Genomic DNA, 22,864 nt, shown 5'->3' with positions numbered 1-22,864 from the left:
TAACCTGAACAGAGAAGAGACGGTTGAAGGCTGGAGATGGAGTGAGGAAGGCGGCGGCGGAGTCGGTTGAAGGTTGGAGAGGGAGTGAGGACGGCGGCAGTGAGGGAGTCACGACGGAGAGGAGACGGTTGCTGGAGGGAGTTTGAAGACGGAGCAACGAAAGGAAGAAGAATGTTCGCGTGTTTTGGATCTGAAACAAAACGCGTGTGTTTGTAAAATATAATTTTTTAAATGGGCTACCAGAGCGCTTTTCAAAAGCGCTTTAATAACACCCCCTACCAGAGCGCTTTTTAAAAGCACTCTCATACCCCCCCCCCCCTACCAGAGCGCTTTTTGAAAGCGCTCTCATACCCCCCCCCTACCAGAGCGCTTTTTTTGCATCATTTTCCCTTGTTTATTAATTTTGTTTTTAGCAAACCATACGAGAGCGCTTTTGCTAAAGCGCTTTAGTAGCTGCGCTGCTACAGCTTAAATTTGGCGTAGTGTCGATTACCAACTCGAATTCAACTTGCAAGGAGAGGAATAATTTTTAATGAGGATGACAAGTTGTGTGCTTTATGTAAGGAGTTGGTTGAAGATGTTGATCATATATCATGTGGAACTGCAGGATTTTGCACCGAATTTGACACTTAGTGTTTGATTGGTTAAATATGGATGGGAGAAGCTACAACAACCAATCATGCTGTCATAATTTTTTGAACTTTCAGGCTTGTTTGAAAGGAAGAGTGTCAAGAGGAAGAGAGGGGCTGTATGGTTGGCAACAATTTGGTGCATATGGAAGTTTAAAAATGGTAAAAATTTTAATAATGAGGAAGAAGATGTGGAATACATTGTAATCAAATTCAAGATGTATTCTTGGTAGTGGCTTCAAATTGGAGCGAACCGGTTGAATTGTAATTATTACGAGTGGCATAAATACCCTCTGGACTATCTTTGATGTTTTTTTGTTGTATCTCTTTGTTGTATTCAGGTTTGAGTACCTTAGTACTCATTGTTGAATACAATTTTGTTTGTAAAATAAAATTAAAAAAAAATCCAAACTCAGCAAACAAAATTGGTTTAATTCACCATTCAATATGACATGTGTTAACCATGAAACAAGAGCGTGTATCAGTTACAAACTCCACATGCTTTCATCTTATAACTATTTTTATAGTTCATGCTTTTGAAGATATACAACTCAAGCTCCACTACTCGTTAAAGGATTTAGGAAAAACATAGAGTCATTCAATAGATTCCATAACTTACAAAATTAACACATAGATAACAAGTACATACCCACACACATGCATGCATTATTTTTGAAATCTAAGTGTCTAACAAATCCAAACTTAGTTGGAAATAAAGACATACATAGCAATTTTATTTAAGTAGAGAGATCATCAGATCATGCATGCATGGTTTTTCTTATACATATTAAGTGGAAACTTCTGACGGCTTCTTCAAGAATTCAGAGGTAGGGAAATTCTTGAACGAGGCTTCAGCATCAGAGTTAGAGTCAAAACACCAGCCATACTTAAGATCCAATTTTGGATAATAAGCACAGAAGCTTCCACTTCCCTTTCTTGTGCAGTCTGCATGAGACTCACATAAGTCAGGATGTTGTTCCACCATCTTAGCAACATGTTTCTTTTTTATGCACCTACCACCCTCCGCACCCTTAGAAAGTACACAATGACAACCATCACCACACGTCGGGTCAGATCTGGAACAAGCAAATTTCTCACAAAGATCTGCTTCTACCTTCTCCATTGAAAACATCAACACTACAAATGGTGATGCCAAACTTAATATTAATATTAATATATACATAATAGAAACACATGGCAATAATGCATACATAAAGTAGTAAAGATAGAAGACATACATAATGTGGCAAGCAAGAAGAGAGGCAAAAGAGAGAGCTTAGCATAAGCCATAATGCTTGAATGAATTGAAAGAACTAGTTAGTAGGTTGTTGTTATGTTGTGTTGTGTTGCATTTGTTCATTTTCATATGTAGTAATTTATAGACAAATCGTGTGTATTGAGCCACATTTTCCACCACACATTCACTTCGACAAGATAATAATAATCCTTATTTTTTGGGATTTGATAGATTTCATGCTTGCCGACATAGTTTATTAATTTGATAGGTAGTGTTTTTTTGAACAGGTTGATAATTATTGACGCAAGAAACACGAGCTTATTAAGATATAATATTAAAGTACGAAAGTTCGGATGAGAGTGACAATTAACGTAGATTGATAGTGATGGGTTCCACATTACATAGTAGTACAAGAAAAAGTACTAATAATAGCCTTTCATAATTAAAGGTAAAAATCAACCCGTATTTCAAGTCGTAATAGCCGTTTGTTATTTGTTAATAGTAAAGTAAAACATGCATGGTGGATTTTAAAACAGAAATAATAATTTCTTTAATAAATGTGCTAAATTTGTTTTGATCTTGTAGTTATATTTAGGAGATGAGGAAGTATATGACCACGTGAGTCCTCTTATTCTTTCTCTGTTTGTCCTCTATAACTTTTACAAAGCTATACATGATAGTTAGAGTTTTAGAGTTAGGGGTGGACAAATTTCAGCCGATCGATTCAAATAGATTGATTTATTATAATGTTGGTGCAAACAATTTAGATTAGATCGAATGTCGGGTTGATTCAGTTGCTTAATTTAGATAGTATATGATTGATTCAGTCGAATTTAATGATTATTTTGAATCCGTCGGAAACCGAACCCAACCTAACTTAACTAATATTTAATTATTTTTATTTTTATTATCATATACTAATACATTTTAAAAATAGATTATAATTTTTTTAATTTAATAATGACATTGTTTATTCACAAGAATACAAGAAAATGCTATACAAAATTTTGATTGTTATTTACTTTGTGGTTTAAAGTATGACAATCATCAAAATAATGTCAAATGATATTGAAAATGTTATCACGTAATAATAATTATTTTTCAATAATAAAAATATCATGTTATTCATTTTTTTTTAAATTAAAAAATAAATATTACTGAGAAATATTTTTTTTAATTTAGTTTAATAAATATTAAACCGATTAAATCCACCTGATTTATCCGATAAACTGATCTAACCGAATCCGCCAAAAACCAAAATTTTATCGGTCGAAATTGGGCCTTTAAAATGAAACTGCGGTTTGCATCTGATTTAAGTTTTGGACCCGATATTGACCAATTGTCCAGCCCTAGTTAGGGCTGAATAATAAACTATTATAAATCGGTCCAATCCATGCTAATTCAATTTAAAAAATCAAATTAAGTTGGGTTGAATTGGGTTGACGGTTCATTAGGTCTGAATCTCGATTTTAAATGAATTTAAATAAGTTGTTTCAGTTCATTTAAATTGACTCATGGGTATCCAAGCCAACTCGTATAAATCTTACATTTTTATTTTCGTAAAGTATTAGTGTGGTAGAATATTAAATTTTAATTTTTATACAACCTCACAATCAAATTTTAAATATTACATTTGTTTATACTTTTATTAAATTTGAATGATTATTTAAATTTTGAATTTTCATACTGTGATTTAAACTTATTTATTAAATAATCAATTTAAATTGTATTGCAGTGGGAATAGTTAACAAGTTAGTAACAATTATGTTGAAAGGGTGCCGGAAGGTTGACACATGTGTAGTCGATTTGAGACACGTTAATTGGCTGTTATGCAGGAAGGTTAGACGTGGAAGTGAAGTTGAGGATGATTGTGTCGGATAGATTTTCGAGGACGAAAATATTCTAAGTGGGGGAGAGTTGTAACGCCCAGAAATTTAATTAATTATCTAATTAAATTATTTAGAATTAATTGTTGGAATTATAGGAATTGTGATATTTTGGGTTAAGTGGCTATTGTGAAATTAATTGAGTTGATTAAGTTGGGGGAAATAATATTAGAAATATTATTATTATTATTATTATTATTATTATTATTATTATTATTATTATTATTTATATGGGCTTTTAATGGTTAGAAGTAGTAAAAGAGGGGATGTGTGGAAAGGAAGCCCAATAAAAGTAATAAAAACAAAATATTATTATTTTGTTTAAAATGAATAAAAGAAGGGAAATTGAGGTATCAGTAGGTTTTGTGGAGAAATGCTAGCAAGGAAAGAACGAGGGTTTCGGAGAGGAAAAGAGGCTGCTTGTGAAGAAGAAAAGTTGCAGACAAATTTCAGAAGAGGCAAAAGATTTGAATCTACGGCGAGGCTTGGATTCGACCGGAAACATTTAGAGCGGTCTCCAATCCAAGGTAAGGGTGGGGTTTGATCTCTATAACCGGGATTATGATAAACCGTATGTAGGGTTTTGGTTCATAAAATTATTACTGTGATTGGTATTGTTATCATCTGTGTTGTTGTGGTTGTTTCGATGTTTTAAAGAATGATGAACAATTGGGTTAAAAAATTATCTCAGTGTTGTGTATATTTATGATGTTGTGCTATTATGAAGTTTCTGAAAATTTAGTACTGAATCGATTATCTTGATGAATGTCCGTTAATTCGTGAGTCTGCAAATGATGTACTTAAGTTAATTAAATCGATGGTGTGAATAATGAATTGTCTGTGAACTAGTGCATTACTGAAGGTGTATAGGAATATGGGGATAAGACTGGACGAAGAAGAAGAAGAAGAAACAATTAAGGGGTGGGGGCACACCCTTAAGGGGCGGGCGCTCCATACTTAAGGGACGGGGGAGATGATTTTGGGACTGGGGGTCCCATGTGAGACAAGGGGCGGGCGCCCTGAGCATAAGGGGCAGGGGCCATGTAATTTGTTTCAGAAGAAAATTAATTTCCAGGTAATTGGTTCATGTAGTTAGTGGTTGTTTAGCATAACATATCATTACTTATATTAATCAATCTAAGTAAAATTAATCCAAGTGGTAACCACAATATAAAATAAACAGCATAAATGCAACAAATCATGATTTTGGCAGAAGCCTTTAGTAGTGGACCTAGAAGAGTTTCATAGCAGGGTTGAACAAATTCAATGTAATTGAACTGTGGTATGATAGTAAAGCAGTAGCAGAGTTTCTGCATATATCAGTAACAGGTTTTCGGTATCAGTGCAGGCAATTGAAAATAATAGAGTAAATAATATTTTAGTAGCACTGCTGGACCGATTTGACAGTGGGGATGTAGCAGTTCGTAACAGTGAAAATTACTTAGCAGTAGTATGCGCACTTCCTCACTATAGCAGAGGGTTTGGAACTTGTAACAGGGAACCAATTGTTAATAGAAGAGAGTTAATTCTAACAACAGAATTTGATGAAGACAGTGCCGATTATGAGTTTAGCCGATTAAGCGAATTAACCGATTTAGAACAGGAGTTGTCCGAATAATTGTTGAAAAATATGTGACTTGCCGTGGAATTGATCGTAGCGAATTGTTAGGATGATTTTGCCAATGTTGTTGATTTCTTATGGTGCTTTTGCCGATGTTGTTGATTTTTGGTGATGCTTGTGTCGTGTTGTCGTATTGTTGTGATGTTTTTGTTGTTGTTGTCGATTTTGCTGCCGTTGAGTTTGTTGTCGTGTCGTGCTGATATGAAGTTGTAGGCCAATGGCCAGTGACGTTGTGGTGTTATAATTCTGTTAACCTTGTGATGTGCAAGAAATTTAGTGACGATGTGTTACCTCTAATTATTGGTAACAATGGTGATATAGGCTTATGCCTTTGTGATGAATGAGTAATGTTGTGATGTGATGTTGCATGTGTCGAGTCACATGCATTGCATATTTCTCTGACGGTCTGGATTGGCAAAACAGTGACGAAGTCTTATGCCTGTTTTGATGTGCCTATAATAACTGACAATTGGCGATGGGGGTTGAAGCCCTGGGTACCACATGCATGTGCATTGTTAGTGTCGCATTTGGTTTTTCATAAGTGTGATTTAACCGTGAAGTGCTGTGATTTGATTTTATGAACATATGTGAGGTATTGTGACTTGAATTATGATGTGAATTACTTGTTGGATATTATGATGTGAATTGCGATGTTAATACTGTGAAGTGATGATTTTATGATATTCGAACTCTAATGCATATTGTTTATCATACTCTTGTTTATATGGTTTGATATCTCACCCCTTCTGTTTGAATGTTACCCCTATGTTGGTAAAGTGCAGGTTAAGAAGATTAGTGCGTCTGCGGGATAGCTTGGAAGATGTTAATCTTCCGTTGCTTCTATTGAGTCTGGTCTTGCTCTGATATGTAACACTCGGGAAGGGATAAATGTTTAGTCGTGGTGTATTTATGTACACATTGTTTTGATAATATGAACATGAATAATTTCCGTTGTGTATGAAAATGTGAAGTTTAATATTTATGAAGTATACTTTGGTTCATCCGAATATCAGTGTTATGTATCTATTTTATTAAAATGAGAAGTTATTTTGTGATGTATGATTTAATGTGACGTGTGAAATCCTAATTTCATATTTATAAATTGGAAAAGAATTACTCTGATTTTCTTAATATTCTATGGGGTAAATTGGGGTGTTACAGCGTTGACACTGTGAGAAGTTTCTAGTTCATCTCCTTCTTCCCTATGTATCATTCTAATGGTAGGTTTTGTATGTATATTTCTACTCTTATTGTATGTATATTTGTTGATCATGTGATTGTATAAATTCTCTTTTACAAATCAATATCGATGTTTGTTCTTGTTTTTGCATTATGCGGAGGTTTGGTTTGCCATTGATATATGTTCTCCGAGTCTCTCTTGAATGAATATCTATTAGGTTCTAGATTCTAGACATAGGGTTTAGTCTTGATAATTGATAACGTGTCGAAGCTTAATGCTTTTGTGTTGTCGAGTCGGTTGAGACATCGCCTCCGAGATGACACAATTGTAATCTCAGCTTTGCGTTAGAAATAACCTTGGTTGTGAGCGATACGTGATGGTATTGAAGAGTAATTTAGGTTAAGTGCAATTGATTTGCAAGTTTAAGTATTTGACAGGTAGAATGAAATGCAATTCCAGAATAAATTCTCTTAGACTATTGAGATTGTTTATTTGCTTTATTTACTTTTCCCGCATTTTCCTTCCGAAAACCCTAATCCAAACATAGAAGGATTGAAACTGTTGAACGGTAGTTTTTCCCTCGTACTAATCCCTGTGGAGATGTTAAAAGATACTTACTCAAGTTTTTTTCTTGAGAGCCGCTAACCTCAACTATCAACACCAGCTGCTAAAAAATCACACAAATACTTTTCTAAATAATAGCAAGAATCTGATTAAATCCCAATAAAAAATTGCTCATAAAAAAACATCCATATGGCCTGCTGACAAGGCTAAATGTTGCACTACACATACTAGAACACCTTGTTCCACATGTTACAGCAGAACATCCAAATTAATTTTTCTTCATGAATATATATATATATATATCTTCTTTGTAAAGTGAATCTTGGATAGAATACGTCTGAACCAAAACTTTAATAACATTTGTCTATTGTAAGAGACCAGATGGTGCAGCACACACGTTGGAACATTGTGTTCCACATGTGTCCCTTCTACACAAGAGATAGCTTGAACATACTCCTTGTTGTTTTGCATAATGCAACCAAATCAAAAAGAGCATCAATAAATATTAAGATTATAAGTGACACGCCCATATTGTAAACAAAAAAATAAAAACTGTTGGTGCTAGGAACCGAAGCCTGTAAGCCTTAACATATCACTACGGTTTTGAACATGGACCGTAGTGAAAAGTCTTTTAGTAAAATAAATAAAAAAATCAGGCGCCTAGAAAGTGGTAAGTGTCATGGTGAAAATCTATGACTTTTAAGAATTACATGGAATTACTTGGTAGAAGTAAAATGAGCATTTTGTTATATGATTGGTGCCATGTTGATAGTGAGGTGAAAACAAGTATATGGGCCAATATCGGAGTATTTATTTTAACTTTTATCAATTATTTTATAAGTATATATGAAATTTTATTTTATTTTAATACTAACAACAACTTTATTATGTAAATGTAGGATGTTTATATTGTTCAAAATATAATGATAAGCTGGAAAAGAAATGGATTTCATATGCTGGTTAGAGTTGGAGGGTCTTTAAGACACATCTCACAACAAATTATATTAAAAATTATAACAGTAACTTAAAGCCTCGACATGTGATGTAAAACTTATTGATAAGGAAATTTGAGTAAGGTTTATCGAGTCTCGTAAGACTCCTGAATTTTAGGATAAAAGTCAGAGAGGAAAGGAGACACATGGCAAAAAATATCCTTATAAATTGTCTCATGGACGATATGATAAAATAGAGGAGACAATGAATAAAGAAAAAAGAAGGCAAAAAGAAAAAAAAAATGAGATATCCTTCTATAAGCCTTTATTGTAAACCATATCCACCATCACGCCATGAGAATTGGAAAAGAGCATGTCAAAGACTTGGATGCTAGTTCACATGATAAGCTACATGTGTAGTTTCTAATAATATTGTAAGTAGATTATTTTTTAAAAATGATTAAATGTAGTTAATTCAATTTGGTAAAGAACTTTTATTTGTGTGGTGAAGGATTCACTGATTGAAAAATCCAATGTTTATGCCCTTGTTCCACAACAATGCCATGACATATTGGTAGAAGCGATTGGAACAAAGGAACATGGGGGCATGTGGCCTTGGACAAGGCATTTACCTGATGTTGTTTTTCAAATCATCGTCAAAGAGTGATGAAATGCACAAAAAACAAATTGAAGAGCTAGTTGATCAGGCTGGAGGAGACGATGCAAACGAGAATAAAGGATTAATTAGAAAAGGAACGAGTGATAATGGGGGAGAGTTTGACCATGGGGTTGCGGGAGAGTGTGACTTATGACGTGCGGGAGAGTGTAACTTGAGATGTGGGAGAAAGTTTGACTTGGGATGTGATTGAAGTAAGTATAAGTTTGGTTTAGAAACTTTCTTTTTTGTTTAGCTGATTTAAAATATATGTTATGTTGTTGTTGTTGTTTATGTTCTTAAAATTATGTATTTTGTTGTTGTAATTTTTATTACTATTTTTCATTTTTAAACCCCTTTGAGCTTTAGCCAATTAATTTAGTGACATAGCCATATTATAAACATATTGTCTTGAAATATTAATGTTTCCATCCTCTTTGGAGTTAGGTAGAAATTTTAATTTTCTATGTCAACGCAAGTGATTAAGTTTGGGGTTGGGGTACTAGAGAATATGAAAGAAAGAAGTTAAAATGATTTGGTTAAAAAAAGAATGGACAAATAAAAATATGCTCTAGTAGGTTGAATTGGTAACTAGCATTATGTTAAGGATGTATGTGGAACAAGCGAAGCATGGAAACATAACAAGTACTTAACTCCTAGTTTTAAGCATACTACCAAAAAATATCTCACTTAACAAAGCTCGTTATAACCTAAAAGAATCAAAATGCGTGTATGTGAATTATGACTTTTACTGACTGTTTAGAAATTATTCAAATGTATGGTAAAATAACTCTTGTGCGTTAATTGTGTGATTACCGTGTTATTCAACTTCATTGAAAAGGTAAAAAGGAGAGATGGATTAAGTACATTTGAAAGTGTGAAGAATTATTTAGACCTATCTGATGATTAAAACAAGGAACTGAAGTGACATATGAGTTAAAGAAATAATTTCTGGTGATCATCTAGCTGAGTAAGCATGCTTTTACACGATTTAAAAAATTTCATTTGCAAGCAAGTTCCTTGAGGACAAGTAATAATAAAATTTTAGGATTTTGATAAGTGTTATTTCTCTATTTTATGGTTGGCATTATGTTTGGTAAAACTAACTTATGGGAACATGTTGAACAAGATGTTCTATCCACTTCAACTGAAGAGATATGTCAAGAAAGATGTCTTATACAAGTTCATCTGACATCGAGACTGTTAAGTACATCTGGATATGTTGAAGTCTGTTTTTATTTACAGGTGCAGAATATTTTGGAATATTACGCAATCCTATGTGGCGCTTGATATAGGGATATGAGATTGTCTCTGTTTCAAGTTATTTGATTAGTTTCTAAATATGAGGAATAATTAGGAAACTAATTATTTGAGCCCTATCTTTATGGAGAAGATTTTGAAGTATTTCTGGAGTGCCCTGTTGTCGTTTGAAGCCCAAATCCAGTCCAGAAGATTGTATTAAATAGAAAGCAACAAACATAGTTATTATGTGGAATTTACATTGTAGTTTGTGTTAGCGTTTGTGCAATTTTGTGTATTGTGAGCCTCTCTAACATATAATTAATAGAAGAGTTGGACATTTTCACTGAGTTATAAGTTCTTTGTTCATTCATAAGCTTTTAAGTATTGAGTGACTGTGTCTTGGAAGTGTGTCTTCTAAAGTTTTGTAATTGATTATCACGGTTGTGATTGAGGGGGATTGAGAAGGGTCTCATACTTGGGTGAGTCTTAGGTAGAAGTATAGAACGAGTAGTGATTAGGCGAGAAGGTTGTAAACCAGAGTTTGTTTACGTATGAACCGAAGGTTGTTTGCATAGTACTTCAAAATGATATTATCATAGTGGACTTATCCCTGACTTGGTAGCCCCGGAGTAGGTATTTTTATATACCGAACTGGTTGAACAATTACTTGTGTTCTTTAAGTTTCTCCACTGTCTTATACCTTGTCATTGTGTGTTATTTAGAGATCATTGTCTCGACATATCTTACGTTATTTGCGATCTAAACACCATAATTTCAATAAGAGTTCATAACTCAGCATCTTTGCTACGTCTTATCCGTTTATTGTCATCTAATTTAGTAACTATTTAAGTTTTGATTGTAAATCACTTTAAGCTCTTATTATATCAGTGTCAAATGATAGATGCAGAAGTTTAGTATACATCAATGCTTTCATTGGTTGTTTAATGTACGTTATGGTCTACAATAGACCATATTTGACACAAGATGTAAGTCAAGTTTCTAAGTTTATGTTCAAACCATAAAATTGTCATTGGGAAGTAGACAAGTGGATTGTCAGATACTAGATAGGTGATATGACTTAGGGTTTCATGTTTAGTAGTGAACAAGGTGATCCTCCAGTTGTAGGATATGTTAATTCAGGCTATGTTGATGATATTTCTAAAAGGAGTTCTACAACATGATATGTATATACTTTAGTAGGAGGGCCTATTTATTGGAAATCATCAATTCAATCCATTGTGGCCATGTCGACATCTGAAGAATGGTACATGGCGGCAGACGAATCTTATAAACAAGCCTTATGGCTTTTAGGACTAGTGAGAGAATTGGATGTTGTGCATGGTGGAGTTTGAATGCATTGTGATAGTCAAAGTGCCATTTATTTGGCAATCAATTAGGTGTATCATGCCAGGACTAGGCATATTGATGTGAGGTTTCACAAGATTAGAGAGTTACTTGCATCTAGAAAGATATTACTTGAAATGGTTCATATTTCATAAAATGCAACTGATATGTTGACCAAGCATGTTATCAGTGATAAGTCCATGAATTGCTTAGACTTGTTACATGTTTCTTAGTGCTAAGAAGAAGGTGCACCTACCCAATTTTTCGAATGAATCATCATACAGGAAATCTTAATAGTGGTTTGATATTCGTCAAGCTAGAAATTGTTGAGTAGGGATCGTATTATCGATATAGTTATGAGTTGTTAAGATAATTGTGGATTTTTGAGAGTATAACTCACAACATTGAGATACTTATGGGTATATATAATTGTTTTTTAAAATGAAATTGGGGATTAGGGTTTTAGATAAACTAAACCCTAATATTTTCTATATGACTTGTAACATAGTAATCCAATCAATTCACAAGACGCAAATAAAGGGAGTTATAGCTACTCTATAATTGCAAAGGTAGACACCATTGGCCGAACTACCTTAACAAATATCGAGTGTGTCCATTATCTTTTACTATGGTTTATCTTTAATCTTCTATACTAGTTTATGTTCTAACAATTGGTATTAGAGACTAGTTAGGCTCGATGGGGAAGCAGGAGTAAATCCTAGTATGGATCAAGGCTATTGAGGTGGGTGACTCACACTTATGGAGACAATTGTTAAGATTCAATTGTGAGTGACTACAGTTTCACATCGACTTGAAATGGAGGAAATATTGGATATATATAAGAAAAAGACCTGTATCCCTAATGCCTTAAGATTTTTTTATAGATATATGGTGTCAAGATCTCTTGAATTCATAAAATTTTACCCCAGTTATATTTCCGACATTCAGATCCTCGGACTCTCCAACTGTTTGCTTATCATGTTCAATCAAAATATAGACTCTGATTGAGAAAAAAAATTCTCCAATTCACTATCTCTAATTTAAGAAGGATACATATGTCTTTTTGGATAAAAAAATTCTTTTCATTTCATTATTTAAATTTAGTTAATAAAATATTTATATTTTAATTATATGCTACCATATTTGTTTCTATTTAGTGTATAGTCATCCATAAAAGCATGATTTTAGGATCATGTCTTACTAGTCTTTGAATTGTATGATATTCCTCCAATACAAATTTCTAATTAAAATTAACTAATTTTTATTTTTTTATAAGTAAAAAAATATTGAAAACAGGAAATAAAATATTGCTCTTTTTTCTTCATGAACTGTCCCAATTTGTCGATAACAATTGTCTTCAAAATTGCCTTCGTGTATTTTAAGCAGTGTCACATCCATAGCCTTTATGCTATTTATTTTTATTCTATCCTACCATCAAAATTAACAACTCCTAAAAAATTAACTTAAGTCCATTTGTTCCAAAAAAAATAAATAAATAATACAAAAGGAAATAAACTAGTTTAGAGAAAACTTTGGTACAAAATGGGCCAACCAACATCATATGCAAATCATGCTCCAATACTCATTAAAGGATTCAAGAAAACATACATAGAGTCATTAGAATCCATTACTTGCATAGTAAAAACATAGATAACAAAGTACATACCCACACACATACATACATTATTTTTGAAATTTTAAGTGTCTAAGAAATCCAAACTTAGTTGGAAATAAAGACATACATAGAAATTTTATTTAAGTAGAGATAGATCATGCATGCATGGTTTTTCTTGTACACTTTAAGTGGAAGCATCTAAAGGCATCTTCAACAAGTTTGAGAATTCAGAGCTAAGAGCATTCTTGAATGAGGCTTCAGCTTCAGAGTTAGAGTCAAAGCACCAACCATATTTAAGACTCGAATTTGGATAATAAGCACAGAAGCTCCCACTTGCCTTTCTTGTGCAGTCTGCATGAGACTCACATAAATCAGGATGCTCTTTCACCATCTTAGCAACATGTTTGTCTCTTGCACAAGAACCTGGCCCAACCTTAGCGAATAAGCAATGACAACCGCCACCACAGCTTGGCTCATCTCGGGTACAAGGCCATCCAACACAAGTATATGCTTCTACCTTCTTCATCGAAAACATCAACACTACAAATGGTGATTCCAAAGTTTATATTAAGATATAATTAATGAGGTCTGCTACCTTTACACTCAATTTGGCTACACCGTATATACACCGTAACAATTTTTCAAACCATTTACATGTTAGCACAAAACCCAAGATGAAAAGAAAATTATTAAAAAACAAATGTACATCAAATAGTATATACATACGGTGTTGGTGTTACATTTTGGTGTAACTCTAGCATTTCTGATAATTAATATATGAGTAATGCTATTCTTACACCCATATTATATACCAATATTTATACCAAACACTGTTAACTGTATTTATACGGTAAACAGTATTTTTTAAAATAAAATAATAATATTTATAAAAAATATTTTTTATTTTTAAAATTACGGACGACACCGTTCATGTGCGGACGTGCATTAACCAACTTCATTACTGTATTAACCAAATTATTATACTGCATTAACCAAGTTTGATGACTGCTAAAAATTATTTTTAATATATGGATGTTGCATTAACCAACTTCATTATTGCATTAACCAAGTTTTTACACTGCATTAATCAAGTTTGATGATTGCTAAAAATTATTTTTAATACCTGGATGTTGCATTAACCAACTTCATTACTGCATTAACCAAGTTTTTACACTGCATTAACTAAATTTGAGTAATCCTATTCCTACACCCATGAACAGTAATATACAGTAGTCACCAAATTTGGTTAATGCAATGTAAAAACTTGGTTAATACAGTAATGAAGTTGGTTAATGCACGTTCCTACATGAAGAGAGTCGTATTTAATTTTAAACATAAAAATAAAAATTATTATTTTATTTTAAAAAACACTCTTCAACAGTGTTTGATGTAAGTATTGGTGTATAATATGAGTATAAGAATAACATTACTCTTAATATATTTTCATTATAAGTGTTAGAAATATTCTTTTCTCAAAATTATTTTTAACTTTAGCTTTAAAAATAATATATTTGCACACATAAAGTAATAAAGTTAGAAGACATACGTAATGTGGCAAGCAAGAAGAGAGGCAAAAGAGAGAGCTTAGCATAAACCATAATGCGTAAAGGAACTGAAAGAACTAGCTAGTTAGGTTGGAGTTGTGTTGTATTGTGTTGCATTAGTTCATTCTTGCATGCAGCAATTTATAGACAAAAAAGGAAAACATTTTGAATATCTTGTGTGTCGTACTATATTTTCCACCACACATTCACTTCAATTATCTTCTTGCATAGATGTAAAGTACAGATAATAATAATGCTTCCATTTTTGGCGGGATAGCATAGATTTTCATAGCTGTAAAGTTTAGCTTGCCGACATAGTTTAACAATTTGTCATGCAAAACATATTATTACTATTATTATTACTACCTATAAGTGTGAGGCGACACAGTTTTTATTAACGTTTTGCATGCCGAAAAAGAATGTGAATAATTAAAGGGGATCGACAACTTCTCTACCTATCACAAAAGATGGGTAATGTACCTCCAACCAATCACATGATTCCATCTCATTTAATACATTTAATTATTTATTAAAATACTATAAATTTTTGTTGTTTCCAAAGTATTTTACAAAAGAGGTAACCTTACCCAACTTTTTGAGTTGGGTAGATAAAAATCCACCTAATTAAAATTTGTCCATGAGTGGGTTTCTCTCCATGTTTTAGATTTGAATAATATTAAATGATGATAATTTTTATATTGGATGAGTCCATAGAAATCTTTGCTTTAGTTTTAAAGGAGACTTCTACTCATAGACGGTAGAATTGATTTTCTTATAGATGGTAGAATTGATTTTTTTTGAAAGATATCAAAATTAAAAAATAAATAAATAAAGTCTGTCCAAATTATCTGAATTTGCTTTAATGGGGCCCATAAGCTTTTCAGATTCACTTTGTTGTTTTTCGAAATGAAAATTGTCTGAGAAAATAAAAAGAAATCTTGTTTATACAGAATAAAAATATCTAAATTTAATAGTACCTTCTTATTTTGAATTGTCGCACCAACTTATTGAATAAATTAACTATGTAGATAAATAAAATAAAAAATCTTCAATCTTCTTTCCTTTCTTTACCTTTAAATGTAGAATTGTTCAATAGTTTTGATCCCCTCGTTCTTACTATTACTATTAGATTGTATTTGTAAATTTGTGTATTATGTATTTACTTATTTCTATTCTTAGTATATAGATAAAGGTATTTTTTTTTCTTTAGACCACCGGTTTAGTCCGGTTCGGGGACGAGTTCTGGCATCAAGTGGTTCCATCCCCCTCCCGGTCGCAGTTGTGGGGGATCGATAAAGGTATTTTACCTAGCTTATTTCTATGATCCTTAATATTTATTTTAAATGAATATAGAAAGAGAAATCAATCCAGTTCATTAAAATCAACAAATTAAAATTTAATGGTCGTGATTCATTGTTCTCATTTTTCATAATAACCAAGTGTTCTCACTTAAGTCGTCATATATATATATATATATATATATATATATATATATATATAATACTCAATTCACTTTAGACTTCAATGAATGTAACAGATTTTTCAATATTTTCTTTTTCGATGCTTTGTGTTTCACCCTTCTTCTTTACTTTTCATCTCTGTTCCATGAGATCTTTCATTATCAACATGGTATCGGAGCTTAATAAATTCTGGTATCTACTATTTTTCTTTCTTCTATCTCTGCTATTTGCGATTGTTCTCACTGCTTTTTTCTTTCTTTTTTTCAATCGCGTTTTCCACTCTTTTCTTGATTCTTCAAATGGCAAACCAGAGCTATGCCGATTTTTCAACCAATTCTGAAAATCCTTATTACCTCCTTTCGTAAGGGAATCCAACACTCATTCTTGTTACTCCACCGCTCAATGATAAGAACTATCATACCTAAGCTCGATCGATGCACATTGCATTGATATCCAAGAACAAGGAGAAATTCATCGATAAAACCCTAATCAAACCTCCGGTTTCATATGCTCTGTATGCGTCATGGATTCGTTGTAATGCCATGGTTCTTGCGTGGATTCAACGTTCAATTTCGGAGTCTATTGTCAAATCGGTACTATGGATTGATAATGCAGCTTGTTTTTGGAAGAATTTATAGATTCGGTTTTCACATGGCGATATCTTCTGCATTTCCGACATTCAAGAAGATCTCTACAAATTCCGTCAAGGTACTCTCAATTTTTCTAGCTATTTCACTCAATTGAAGGTTAGGTGGGATGAGTTAGAAAACTATTGACCAATTCCTTTTAGTTCTTGCTCAATTTCATGTTCTTCTGGTGTCATTGCATCGGTTAAGAAGTATAGAAAGCAAGATTATGTCATACGATTTTTCAAGGGATTAACTGAAAAATTTGCACATTAAAAGTCGCATATCATGATTATAAATCCCTTACCTGATATTGACAAAGCCTTTTCACTTGTTATTCGACAAGAAAGTGAAATGAATAGTTTTGTTTCTGTTGTGATTCCTTCTGCAAGCACCAATGAAGAAGTGGTTGCTTTACGGGTTCAAACTCATGAAGGGAATTACAATGTTGTTAGTTCCATGATTTTATGATTGGAAACAATTTTGGTAAAACATGTATCACATCAAGATGTTATATTGTGACATTGTAGCATGCTGCATTTTTACTTCTTGGAAGATTTGGTTTATTTAGATGAGAGATTCTCTGCTATTTTATGTCACATATTTTTGAAGTACAAGAAGGATTTATTTTAGAACAACTGTTTCTATTCCAGCTCTACACTTGTTTCATAAAATAGGATGTTGGGACATTTTAGGAAACATTCTATTTTGTTCCTATTTTAGTGTAGAAGATTATGCAAAAGATTTACAACTGCTATTTTGGATATTTTGTTCACTTGAATGAAGAGCCCAAAGCCCATGCTTATGGAAGACTATTTAAAAGAACGATCTTAACCTAATGTATCAAATAAGTTAAGCATATTGAAGAGTTTTTAGGGTTTTAGTTTGTTCATTGTTTACTATAGATGTTTTTCATGGTGGCTGCATTTGTGGTAAAACATACCTGAGTGTTTAATGTCTTGACTGATGTCATGACATGTTTGATATTGTGTTATGCAGGCTGCATATGTGTTAAGTTAATACAGGTTCTATTAGTGAAAGTCATGACCGATGTCATGACATCCTTGTGTGACAGCAGTGGCTGTTATATTTTATTAATTGTGTTTCCTAATTTCTCTCAATCTACAATTTAGGAAACCTTTTATTGTGTGCTGAATATTTCGTCCAGAAGATTTCGCTGACAGCACATACTGTAACAACCAGATAGCGTATAAATTAGGTTAACTTGGTTTACCCTAATGTGTTTCTAAAAAAGCCCAAGGCCCAAGAGTTGAATATAAAAAGTCTGCAATCCTAATTTGGAACGCAGAAAGAAAGATTGTTAATTGTGAAGAACCATAGTTTTGTAGTCGTCTCTTGTACTCCAAGCAATTATCTTTGATGATTACGTTGGAATAGGTTGTTTTTGTTAATTGTCACTCTAAGCTTTTAAGCACGAGTGTGTGTCTCTTGTTTGAAGCTTTTAAGCAGATCAAGGTGTGTTTTTGAAGTGTGTCTTCTCTCTGAATTTTTGTAATGTTTATTTGTAATCACTACTATGATTGAGGTGAGTGAGTGGAGATATACAGGTCTAGGAATAAATTGGAATTACATTGGGTAGGTTTTAGATGAGGAGTTGTAAACGGGGGAGTTTAACTCCGAATTAATTATGCTTATATTGGATTCCCTCCCTGGCTTGGTAGCCCCCAGAGTAGGTTGTTTGAACCGAACTGGGTAAACAATTCTGGTTGTTCTTTATTGTTTTCATGCGTTTCTGTTTTAACCTTTTGTGCTGTGTAATTGTGGATGTCAAAAAATCCAGTAAGACATCAAGCGTGAGTTACTAGAATTTTCAATTGGTATCAGAGCAGGCACCCTGCCTGTTTACATCTGGGTGAGATCTAGGGACAACAAAATTTTGGTACTATGGAGAATAGACCTCCCATCCTGGATGGCTAAAACTATGACTACTGGAAACCTCGTATAATAGTAGTCATAAAGTCTGTGGACAACAAGGCCTGGAGAGCTGTGGAAAGCGGATGGAAACATCCTGAGAAGGTTATGGAAGATGGAACCATTGTTCTAGTTCCTGAAGCACAATGGAACAAAACTGAAGAAGAGATAGCTTTGGGCAATTCCAAGGCTCTAAGTGCCTTGTTCAATGTGTTGCACCCTGATTTTTCCCTGTGATTCCATGTCATTTGCATCATTTCATTTTCTCGCATCATGTTTGTATTTACTAACTCTTAATTCAAAATTTCATAAAAATATGTCTTTTTCTCTTTTGTTTTTGTTAGACAGGAACGGAATCGAGAATATCAAAATTTGTGAAGTGATTCGAAGCAGTTTGATCTAAAAAGTCGACGTTTCGAGCCCCATTTCAAATTTGAAGTTTAAGTTCCTTTATTCTCACTTAAATTCATAGTTTTAATTCTAAGTAAAAAATCTATAAAAAAATATATAATTAACATCATTTTCTTTTCTAGTAAAAGTTTATGGTCATTATAATTTTAACTTCTTTTCATATTAATCTTGATTAAGTTTTAATTCAATTTATTTAAGTTGGGTTATTATTAAAACTAAATTTAATCTTAAATTTCTTTTATTTTTAATTTTCTTTTCATTTTTGATTTTTTTTATTTATTTGTTACTAACATTTTAGTTATTATTATTGTTATTATTTTTGTCTTTTTGTCATAATAGAAAGAGAAAAAAAAGCCTTTGATGGACCACTTTCATGCATGCACGATGCATCAACCTTCACCAAAATTATAAGCTAAATGCCCTGTAAAACACTGCTTAACCTGCACAGCCTTGTTGTCCTCATAACACTCCAAATCTTGCACCAAACTAGCAACATACAACCTGCATCAAGAAAAAGCATAAAAAAGGACTTATCAAATATGTTCAAAATACATCCCAGGGATTTATGGTGGGTGGTTTGAGAATAGAAAGGAATTTGGTTTTGTTGAACAGAGTAGAGAGGAGAGAGGTGGACCAGGGAAGCTGAGAGATCGAGAGAGATAAGAGGCTATTGTTGTTTTCGGTCTGAGAGAGAAGCAGAGTGAGGTCGTGAGAAAGCAGAAGTAAGTGAGAGAGATTTGACCGTGAGAGTGAGTTGAGGGATGAGGTGGAGCGGCTGTTTTTGCTCATTTTGGTATAGGGTTTTTTATGTTGTTGTTGTTACGTTTTGGGCCTCTCATTAAAGGGCCCGGTCCGTTTTCCTTGTCACACCACCCAGCAGCGTTTTCACCTCCTTTTGAATGTTAGTTAGACCAAACTTTGGGTCTGATTCAAATGCTAAGCCCATCGTTTTTTACCTCTGTCCATCCTTGTGACTTTTTCTTCAATTTTCTTTGGACCAACATAACCTGGGCCAATACTCATTTGCTAATTGCACTTTTCTTTAATGATTATTAGTTTTAGTTATTTGTTGTTTATAATATTTTTGTATATTTTCTTTTAATTTTTATTTGGTATAAAATAAATATAAAAAATATTTTATTTTTTAAATTAGACTTTTATTTTCTATTTATTAAAAATCCAAAAACATGTCTTTAGTTTAAATTTTATTTTCTTATTAAAAATCCCTAAAAATATTTCCAATTTTAGGTAGAATTAGTTTAACATAATTTTAGATTTAGAATTTCCCATTTCTATTCCATTTTAGTTTTCTTTTTCCTTTTCAAACTTTAAACTACTTAATAATTATTCAAAAATGGAGAAGAGTGAGTATCCTTGCATTGAGATTTAATTCACCACTATTCACATTTTCCTTTAAAAAATACCCAACAAAAAACACTTAAAATACTTAATAAATTTCAAATTCTTAAAAAGTAGAGAAGGGTGAGTATCCTTGCATTGAGATTTAATTCACCATTATCTACATCAAAAAATACCAACCAATTCAATTTCCTTTTTCCTGTAAGAACATGTTAATTCCTTTCCACGACAATTTTGTAAGTCTCCAAAGGTCAAGCAGCAGTGGAATGCGATGTTTAACATCGTTCATTTAAAAAACACAAAAACATACAAAACTTGTAAGCCGAACTACGGTCGCTCTGATTCCTTAAAGGGATACGTAGGTATTGGGTCGCGGGGCCCAAACGAGCACATCTTTGTAATTATTTCTTTCTTTTCCCCGTGTTTATTTTCTTTTCTTTCTTCGTGCGTTTTCCTTTAGCTTTTAGTTTTAGATTTTAGATAACACCCTTTAGATTTAGACTAACAAGAGCGGATCCCGTCGAGTACGATGGAAGCGAGGAGTGCTAACCCCTTCTCCTTGCGTGACCGACACCCTTACCCTTTTCTCTGGGTCGTAAGACCTTTTCTTTGTTTTATTCCTTTTAGGTTTTAGTCGATGTTTTCCTTTCCCATTTCGTGGGATAAATAAATAATCGATGGCGAATTCATTGATTCTTAATCTAGTTGATTTCGATCCGGTTGTCATCACAATGGAATTGACAAGAACATATCCAGGCTTGTGCAACACTGTGAACTAGCTAAAGAAGCTTGGGATATTCTTAAAACAGCACATGAAGGCACATCCAAGGTAAAGATGTCAAGACTTCAAATGCTTACCACTAAGTTTGAAAATCTCAAGATGAAAGAGGATGAAACCATTTATGAATTCTATATGAATGTCCTTGAGATTGCAAATAACTCAGGAGCTTTAGGAGAAAAAATGTTTGAAGAAAAATTGGTAAGAAAGATCCTCAGATCACTGCCTAAGAGATTTGATATGAAGGTGACTGCCATAGAGGAAGCCTAAGACATCAGCAACATGAAGCTGGACGAACTCATTGGCTCTCTACAAACCTTTGAGTTGAGCATCTGTGAGTCTGTTGAAAAGAAGAACAAAAGCTATTCCAACACAGATGATAATTCAAGAGAAAGCAGTGGTGGAAGCGATGAAAATCTATCAGAAGCCATAGCCATGCTTGGAAAACAATTCAACAGACTTATTAAAAGGGTTGATTAGAAGTCCAGACCCAATGTCAAGAACACTTCCAATGACATCAGCAATACCTATGATCCAAGAAGAAGACTCAAAGCTGAAGAGAGGCCCAATCAAGGGAAAGGGATTCAGTGTCATGGATGTGAAGGATTTGGACACATAAGAGATGAATGTCCTACCTACCACAAAGAGCAAAAGAAAGGACTGTCTATCACTTGGTCTAATCAAGACTCCGAGTCTGATGAAGAAACTGCAAGACATGTCATAGTTCCAACAAGATTCTATGCATCTGACGATGATTCCAGTGATGATGAGCTAACCTTTGATGAACTTACTGCCTCATACAAGAAGTTGTGTATCAAGAATGCTAAAGTCTGCAAACAAGTGGAGAAGCAAGAGATAATCATAAGAGAGTTAAAAACTGAGAAGAATAGACATCTTGCAACCATAGACTCTCTCAGTAGTGAAGTAAGCATGTTGAACTACAAACTTGATCAAATGACCAAGTCCTTCAAAATACTGAATAATGGAACTGATACTCTAGAGGAAATTCTGGAGTCTGGACAAAGAACATGAGATATGTCCGGGGTAGGATTTATGGCTAAAGAGGAATTCACATCTGGGTTCAGGAGAGCAAATCCCGAAACTTCTGTGACTAACCGGATGTCAGCTCCAATGTCACAACATCAAGGAAATAGAAGAAGGAGCCATTCAAAGAAGAAATTCCAAAAATGGAGGTTTCATCACTCTGGAAGATTTGGTCACATAAAACCATTCTGTTTCAGACTATTTGGATATCCAAATCAAATTCATCAAGCCAAACCTGAATATGATACCTGTAACAGAAAGCAATGGTGGGTGGCTAAAAATGTTGCTCTAGTAGCACACACTTCTCTAAGAATGCCTGCTAAAGAAGATTGGTACCTTGACAGTGGTTGCTCAAATCATATGACTGGGAGAAAGAACTCACTAGTAGACCTCAAACTTGAAGGAACCAACTATGTGACTCTTGGTGATGGAGAAATAAGAGAAGTCAAAGGTGTTGGCAAGATAGAAGGTCAGGGTGTTCCTAATCTAAATAATGTTTTACTTGTACAAGGACTGGCAGCAAATCTTATAAGCATCAGCCAACTATGTGATGAAGGGTTCAATGTTAGGTTCACTAAAGAGGAGTGTATTGTCACTAATGAAGCAAATGAAGAAGTCATGAAGGGATTTAGGTCTAAAGATAATTGCTACCTATGGAAGCCTAACACCCCAAACTACCCCTCTGACTACTCCATGATCAGAGAGGAAATAAAAGTTTACTGCCAAGAATCTGATGAATCTGATGAAGAATCATATGTTGGAGAGCTCACCATAAGTGAACTAGATCCTGGTTTTACTGAGACCT

General features: G+C 33.4%; 2 protein-coding genes across 2 annotated transcripts; both read right to left on the bottom strand.

Annotated features, from left to right (window-relative positions):
* Nucleotides 1–1,205: 1,205 nt before the first annotated feature.
* Nucleotides 1,206–2,009, bottom strand: LOC131625312 (albumin-1-like). Its single transcript, XM_058896185.1, has 2 exons — nucleotides 1,868–2,009; nucleotides 1,206–1,766 (listed from the first exon to the last, which is right to left on the bottom strand). Exons 1-2 carry the CDS (start codon nucleotides 1,917–1,919, stop codon nucleotides 1,417–1,419), a joined length of 402 nt encoding a protein of 133 aa, XP_058752168.1. The 5' UTR covers nucleotides 1,920–2,009; the 3' UTR covers nucleotides 1,206–1,416.
* Nucleotides 2,010–12,850: 10,841 nt separating this feature from the next.
* Nucleotides 12,851–14,576, bottom strand: LOC131625311 (albumin-1-like). The gene is made up of 2 exons (XM_058896184.1): nucleotides 14,452–14,576; nucleotides 12,851–13,445 (listed from the first exon to the last, which is right to left on the bottom strand). The coding sequence occupies exons 1-2, from the start codon at nucleotides 14,501–14,503 to the stop codon at nucleotides 13,090–13,092; spliced, it is 408 nt and encodes a 135-aa protein (XP_058752167.1). The 5' UTR covers nucleotides 14,504–14,576; the 3' UTR covers nucleotides 12,851–13,089.
* Between the last annotated feature and the right edge of the window lie 8,288 nt (nucleotides 14,577–22,864).

The sequence above is a fragment of the Vicia villosa genome, unplaced genomic scaffold (assembly GCF_029867415.1).
Source record: "Vicia villosa cultivar HV-30 ecotype Madison, WI unplaced genomic scaffold, Vvil1.0 ctg.000205F_1_1, whole genome shotgun sequence".
NCBI classification, from domain to species: Eukaryota; Viridiplantae; Streptophyta; class Magnoliopsida; order Fabales; family Fabaceae; genus Vicia; species Vicia villosa.
Note: the sequence above shows the minus strand (reverse complement) of the source record. Positions and strands in the feature narration are given on the sequence as shown.

What these genes read in the sequence shown, in the direction of transcription:
- LOC131625312 (XM_058896185.1), bottom strand. Translation starts at nt 1,919, where the DNA reads ATGGCTTATGCTAAGCTCTCTCTTTTGCCTCTCTTCTTGCTTGCCACA. An exon ending in CTTCTTGCTTGCCACATTAT is followed by an intron (nt 1,767 to 1,867) that starts GTATGTCTTCTA and finishes CACCATTTGTAG; the next exon opens with TGTTGATGTTTTCAATGGAG.
- LOC131625311 (XM_058896184.1), bottom strand. Translation starts at nt 14,503, where the DNA reads ATGGTTTATGCTAAGCTCTCTCTTTTGCCTCTCTTCTTGCTTGCCACA. An exon ending in CTTCTTGCTTGCCACATTAC is followed by an intron (nt 13,446 to 14,451) that starts GTATGTCTTCTA and finishes CACCATTTGTAG; the next exon opens with TGTTGATGTTTTCGATGAAG.